Source organism: Pleurodeles waltl, chromosome 12 (genome assembly GCF_031143425.1).
Source record: "Pleurodeles waltl isolate 20211129_DDA chromosome 12, aPleWal1.hap1.20221129, whole genome shotgun sequence".
Taxonomy (NCBI): Eukaryota; Metazoa; Chordata; class Amphibia; order Caudata; family Salamandridae; genus Pleurodeles; species Pleurodeles waltl.
The window spans coordinates 202,784,790-202,792,594 of record NC_090451.1 but is presented as its reverse complement, the minus strand read 5'-3'; the positions used below and the strand labels follow the sequence as shown (position 1 = coordinate 202,792,594).

Here is a 7,805-nt window from a genome sequence, read left to right as displayed (position 1 = left end):
GTTAACTGCATAGGTGGGCATCACTTGTAAGCAAAACTTTGAACTCTCACTGGATCAACTCAATTTTGCTTCTATCTTCTCAAATATTCTTTCAATGAGTGATATTGCTTGCTATTTACCCTTTGCCACACAAGATGCATAGCCTCGTTTGCAGCTGTTTACCCATTTGTTCTGTTGTTTTGGGCATTGAACAAGGACTACACTTTTTTAAACTAATGCATAGAATCATAATGAATGAATGGCACTCTGCAGATATGGGTCCCTACCACCTCTTCATCTAGGGCCCTGAGTCATGCCTTACAAGGAAGACTACTTCTGTATTAGACATTGTATACTAGTGTTCAGTGCCTTCCTAAAAAGAAGCAAACTAGATGAGATGTGCATATCCATAAGCATTGAAGGGCAGTGGTCTTCCACTGAAAACATTTATTGCTTGCCTTGCTCTATCCCTTTAGTTTCTATAAGGTCTCATAACATTTTGGGCCATATTTATACTTTTTGACGCAAAACTGCAGCGACGCAGTTTTGCCTCAAAAATATTACCGCCGGCTAACGCCATTTCTGTGCGCAGTGCAGGCGTCAAATTTATACTTTGACGCACGGTGGTGCAAACCACAGATGTAAGTCATTTTCTTTGACACACACCACAGCGTCATGTTGTAAAGGAAAACGACGTGAACACGGCAGAAATGACTGTGAGCTGATTTACGACACCGCAAACCGGATATGCAGCGTTTTTTGACGCAATAGCGTCAAAACTCGCCGCAAACACAGCCATTTGTCCAGAGGAGAGCCAAAATGGATCCCAGTTGCCTGTACAGACCCCAGGAGGATGACAACAGACCAGGAACCAGCCAGGAGGACCAACACAAGACCCAGGACAGGGAGAAGAAGAAAATAAAGTGTTGCTTCAGTGCAGAGGAGCAGGAAATTCTGGTGAAGGAGGTGACAGAACACCAGCACCAACTGTTTGTCACCTCAAAGTTGCCAATCAGTAGGAGAGAGGCAATATGGAAACAAATTGTTGAGAAGATTAACAGTGTGGCACAAGTACGCAGAACAGTCATCGAGTGCAAGAAACACTGGCATGACTGCAAGCGCAGGACCAAGGAAAAGATGGCCAGGAACAAGAAGGCAGCACTGCAGACTGGAGGTGGGAGTCCAGCACCACAGGAGTCCCTGGACCACATGGAGGAGATGGTTGCAGCCGTCATCCCTGAGGAGATCCTCACAGGGATCCAATGACAGGACAGCACAGACTACCAGGAGACAACGCACATGCAGGGTAAGTCGCATGGGGAATTAAAATGAACTAATGTTAACTGCCAGCGGGGGGGGAATACCTACTACACAATGCATGTAAGTCATCATATACATGGAGTGGCATGGGTAAAGGGGCACGGCACGGGGCATGGTCCATTCAAAAGAAACCTGGGGCACACCACTACACAACACCAACAACCTTTCCATGGGGGTATGCTGCCATGCCAACGATGTTGCAAAGGTAAAGCCACGCCAGGAGGGAAGGGCACACGTAAAACTGGCATCCCATCACACGTCAGCCACTATACTCCCTACATTAACTAGGGCCCAATTAACAACCTCTAGCCATACCGACAACTGGAATGTAACATTGACAACAGTTGCCACTACCACCTCCGCTGTGCGTGCTGGTCAAGTAGCCAATGGCAGTAACGTCCCCATGGATCATACACACCCAAATTAGAGGGTTTAGGATGACAACGTTAACAATCCCCTGAAACAAGACAAATGTTCCAGTCCTGCCAAATGTGAATGTCCATAGTTGCCGCAAACATCAGCCAATGTCATCCACATTAGGAGGTACACAGCAGTTATGTCACACCCATGCTGCTTATGTCAGGGTCCATCCTGTGCCTGGGTCACAATGCAACATCCCAAATGTCATACTGCTCAGACAACAGCATTGAGGGGGAGGACACGTGTAACTGGTCACAGAAATACACCTGCACAGTCAGATGAGGAAATAGGACACTGCTACGACTATCAGGGCAATCCAATGTACCACACATTCCCCTGCATCAGCAGTACACATTAGCAATGCTGACATCCATATTGTGCCATAGCAATGCTATAAATAGTATACGCTACTTTTCAACTACATATAGGTGGATGTGAAAGATCAGAGACTGGGGCAGGTCCAGATTGTTAAGTGTGGTGCTAGTGCCATCAGAGCACCCACAGCCAGTGAAAGGCCTCACCATGAGAATGGAAGTAGACGTAGGGTTGAGTAGGACAAGAAAGTGGCAAATCACTATTTGGCCAGAAACAACACGTAGAGGAGATGATACTGACAAGTCCACAAGCTGGCCACAATACATGTGACATGCAGGTGGGGCATAGGCCTGGGAGAATGCCCATCTGAAAGACTGGAGCAATGAACAGGAACCAAGATCACAATGTGAACATCATCACAAGGCAGGCATGTCACATTACAAAGCCCACAACACTGACACACTAATTGTACCGTATTTCATTGCAGAGGACAATGGATCTCCTGCGGATATGCCTGTCCAGGACTACCCTGATGACATGGATGACGAGCTGACAAACATCAGCCACCAGACCCTCCAAGAGGTCCGTGGAACCCTCCAGACCCCACCTTCAGTCACAAGGAGGACCACAGATACAACAGCCATCGCACAGGGCCCACCCACTGCCCCAATTGTACGACCTGCCAGCTCCAATACAGCTAAGGACTCTGACGACACTGGCACCAGCTTGGAGAGAACTGTAGTCGGAGTACAGCGGGAGCTGGCCAAGGAGGTGCGGGTGGGGATGCAAACTATGGCAGCCAGCCTAGAGGGGGTGCGTTTGTGCATGATGTCAACTGAAGAACAGGCAGCAGCTATGCAAGGGCGAACAACTATCTTGCAGGAAGTAGAAAAAAGGCCGAAAGAAATCAGCACAGCTGTAATACAGTTGACCCAACACCTACAACAGCAATCCTGTCAACGCGTGCACGAATGCAACATTGAACCCCTCTGGGCCAACCTGGCTGCCTACCATCGTGATGTGGCTGCTATTCTGAAGAACCAGCAGATCCTTCTTGCAGCAGTACTGCCCTTAAGACCCCCACAGGTACCAGCTACCGGGATGTCTGACTCCACGTCTACACACACTGAGGTGTGTGTTGCCCCTTCACAACCACCGCCAACAAGGGCAGAGGAGGCAACACACACAGCAGAAGATGAAGACCAGGAACAGATCACCTTCACACGTAAAAGTACCCGGTAGCACTAGTCCCTGCCACATGGCCACCTATTACCAAGGTCCTGTGCTTTGTAACATGCCAGTCTTGCAACAACTGTACTCAAGCACTGTTCTGCAAATCACTGTTTATCTTGTCAGCCTGCTCAGTGATTGTCTCTCACTAACTCATTGGCAAGTTCTGTCCCTCTGCACTGTCTGACACTTCACCCCAGCATGTCCAATGGCATGTCCTTTTGCACTTGTATAGGATCACAATGGAAGATGTCACTATAATGGACTCGCAATCATGGACAATGTACATATAGCACTACACCACTTTTAAATAAATAGCCGTTACACCAGCACTTTGTCTCTGTATAATGTGGTACATCAACCGTGCAGTAGATCAGTGAATTTGGCCTCCTGTCAATTATCATAGACTGTCAATACAACTGTCCTGAAATAATGAAGGCTGATAACTATGCACAGTGGCCTGGATTCCACCATACTCTGCCCTTCCTGAGGGTAATTTCTGAGGAAAAGAGAAACTATACACCATAATTCTGTGTTGGACAGATTAACGCTTCCTCAAGGGATGTCAAAACCAGAAAATAGTGCCTTCAAAATGTTGGTTCAAAGCAAAACTAACGTATGTAACATTGCCCACAAATATAAGCTAACACACACCAAACTGCATGAATGGAGGTGTATGAGTTTACATCCAAATAAGTAATCATGCTGGACAATGTAACAAATGATCTATGTGAGTTATGTACACTATACCTCAAGAGAGCTTACTACCACTCACCTTATAAGGATTTCCTTGGACATCAGACTGCAGTCAGACCTAACACAGTGTCCCCAATACTAAATCTGAAAGCACAGTATGTGACATTGAAAACGTACATCACGAAAAAAACACATTATGTAACCTGACGTCCATGAAGACAGATGTACAATGACTATGGCATACCATACTAAAGGGTGAAGCACACTGGATTAAAATTGTTAGTCTGTGTGTGTGTAGAGAAGGGTTACCTACATATGTATTAAACAGTAAAAACAGAAGTGAAAACTCGGGGAAAGACCTTACCTACCCTAATCTACTCTAACTACTCATTACCCACAACTGTCCCTAACTAATCTAAGCTAAACTCACTTATCACATTTAACTAAATGTTCTAAACATCAACCTCCCACCCCCCTTATGAGACGGGACACATGGAGGACAACAGATACTAACCTAAACACATACTATCCTATACTAAACAAATATATATATATATATTTTATTTTTTGTAAAAACACAAGAACCTCAACATTGCCCCCCACCCACCCACCCATAAAAATAAACAGTATTAGGAACCCCCACCCACTAACACTAACTAAACTAACAGTATAAGAACCAGGAAAGATGAGGGAGGGGAGGGAATCATGTCCGTCTCATTGTCTACAGGTTGGCCCTCCGGAGGGTCCTCTTGATGGAACGCACCCGCCGGTGGACCTGTCGCACCTCCTGCCGCAGCCTGCTCATCTTTCTAAGGACACGGTCCAATTTCCGTTGCATTTGTGCAAAAGCAGCAGGGTCAATGGCTGCAGCAGGGGTGGTCTGGGTGCCAGCTGAGAAAGTATGGGCCTGTGTTGTGTCAATGGCTGTAGGCTGCCCTGCAGGTGGTGCTGTGCTTGGTCCAGGAGCAGTTGCTGTGGATGGTCTGGCAACGGTCCCAGCTGCTGGTGGTGCCACCTTGGTGGTAGTGGTGGTGGTGCTGGTGGTGGTTGTGGTAGGCAAAGAAGGGCCGCCTTGTGCAAATGCCCTCCAGGCTCCGGAGGCTTGTTCATGGCGATATCTGCTGGCCATTTTTCAGTACCCAGACTCGACATCAAAGATGTGGCGGTATCTCATTGCCTGCCGTTACTCCCTGACCTGGATGGGAGTCCTATTTGCAGCTTTTAAGACAAATAGAAAATCTGTCATTAGGTACTGCATTGTGTGAAATGGCACAAGAAGTAAATCAGACAATACATCTATTGTAGTTGTAACGGCTCATATCATCATACAGATCATTGATTGTCCCTGAGGAAGCACATAGCAAGCCAGCCTACAAAGGTCCTACCAAACATAGCACATCCAAACCCTACAAGATGGGTAACAACTGGCATGATTTTGGCATCATAGTTCTGCCAGTTGTCAGCTAACAATCATGCTGCACATCCTCCACCACTGCCAGGGCTACAAATGTCATTTTACGGGATGGAAATCTAGGGCCACATGATCTGTGAGTTGTAAATGGACTTGCCAGTATAGTAAGCATGTGCTAAACATGAGTGTGTGTACTAGGTTCAGACAAGTGATTCACTGATTTACATGTCTGTGTACCAAACTTGTATCATCAGTCCTAGGTACCCTATTCACAACCCTATGCCTGTGTCTGGGGGGGGGTAGACTATCAACTAATAATTTCTAACAACAAGGACACACAGGAAGTTTAGGAAAGCTGGACATGTGTTTGGCCCAGCACACACACCACAGGTAAGGAGGATCTCCAAATAGGAGACAGCTAACCCTTGACCAATCCCTTCGACACTCATGTTTGGAAATGCAGACCCTTGTCCACATCATTTACTACTAGTAAGCCATGACTTACAACAAACAGAGAGATGCAATAACACCTCTGGCCATGAGTTGCATGCACACGTAGGCCATTGCACTCAAGTGCCACATACTCGTATCACTACATGTGGAGCTACATGCTGCTAGGAAGTTTAACATACAGTTCAACAAGTACATTAGTGAATAGGGAAGCAGAAGTCTGTGGGTAAGCATTTGGCATCCCTAATCTGGGAGATTTCGGGTCTGACTGGCTGACTAATTCACTAATATGGTCCAGTGTGACTTTTTCTGAATCAAGTTTTATCCACATGACTCATCCCTATTCACATTGCCGTGCCTACAGGACTGACCTAGAATACCAAAATATGACAACACGATAAGGATTGGCCAACTCAAGGATGGTGATAAAATGATATTCCACTCATGGAACAAAACAAATGATTGGCCAGCGCATCACTCCTTGCTATGTGTCCAACACACAGGAGTCCATCACACATCACCAGCAAACACAACACATAACAGACATATCAACACTTACTGGAGTTGTCTGGGTCCTCGAATCGAGCCACCTCGCCAACACTGTAGGGTGCCGGTTCACCTGTAAGGTATGGAAGGGAGAAATGTGCTCAATGTCTGTGCACTGTACAACAATTCCAAAGACAAATACTATGTGTAAGATTACATCAGAAAGTAAAGCCTCTCAGACATGATGATACTTCATCCTACATAGCACGGCTAACATGTACAGACCCAGGGTCTCCAGTGAGTGATACACACATATCTGCACACATGCAGTGGCCCTAACTATCATGTGGTGGCAAACATGCTCCTTCATCAGTGAGCAGACATAATCAGGGAGTGTATTCGTCTCATCATGTGTATCCATGAGAGACACCCAAAGCCGCTTTCCGTGAGGACTGCATTACCAGTCAACCAGCCATTGTGACTATGACAAATTTATGACACACAGGTACAATGCACAGAGGGCCAGGGAAAGTTGTTAGCCCTCATTTTGTTACAGTTTCTTCATTTGATGTGGCACAGCTATGATGAGTTGCACCAACCACAGAGATATGAACCCATGTGCATACCTTTGGCTAGCCATCCCTATTCGAAATGTGGCACTACAAACTCTAAATACCAGTCTAAGATGTTAGCTGAGCGCAGCTAGAACTTGTTACCTATGTGTCCAAATCTAGATCAGACATGTATCCGAAATGCAGGAGGGGCACAATAATCCCTAAGATTTTTGGAATTTCCATGATCGGTTTCCTTATACACTCACCAAACACACATGAGACATATGTTAGCGCCACATTGCTATCATCAATTGACGTGAACCCTGCACTAATTTACAGCCTCGTGTTGTGTTTAGAAAGTCAGTCTAGCTGTTGCGTCAACAAATGACAGTAAGGAGTTGGAAAATTCTATACCTCACAGGCAACTGTGGCCTATATCTGTACATAATTGACCCCTGATTTCTGTTGCAGTTTGACACAAAGGTGGCACTAACTTACCTAATGCAAATGTATTCAGTAAGTTTGCGGAGCTCTTGCTTCCTAGCAGCTAGCAATTGTGGTCCTTAACAAAGTAGAAATATGGCCCTGTATGTTTCAGTAGCATTCCACACACTCAACAACGTTGGTAGCAGATATTGTAAAAATCAGCTGATGTCACTACAGAGCATTTAAACATGCACATTAACAGGATTTGTACTCACCAACAGGGCCACCAATCACAATCCCCAGGTGGTCCAGCAGATCTTGCTCCCTGGAGACAAGGTCAGCCCAGCGGTGCTTCAGCTGGTGCTCGTTTCTGGCTGTCTTATAAATCCTTTGCAGATGATGCAACACCTTTGCCCACCGGAGCCTCCGTGCCTCAGTGTGATACCCCTGTATCACACACCCACCTGCCTTAATCATTAGGGGTAGGAAATGACACCCCAGCCAAATGAACCCACCCA

At 46.2% G+C, this 7,805-nt stretch overlaps 1 protein-coding gene across 1 annotated transcript; it reads left to right on the top strand.

Annotated features, from left to right (window-relative positions):
* Nucleotides 1-53: 53 nt before the first annotated feature.
* On the top strand, nucleotides 54-4,107 carry LOC138267710 (uncharacterized). The gene is made up of 2 exons (XM_069216867.1): nucleotides 54-1,285; nucleotides 2,522-4,107. The coding sequence occupies exons 1-2, from the start codon at nucleotides 1,279-1,281 to the stop codon at nucleotides 3,274-3,276; spliced, it is 762 nt and encodes a 253-aa protein (XP_069072968.1). The 5' UTR covers nucleotides 54-1,278; the 3' UTR covers nucleotides 3,277-4,107.
* The last annotated feature ends 3,698 nt before the right edge of the window (nucleotides 4,108-7,805 follow it).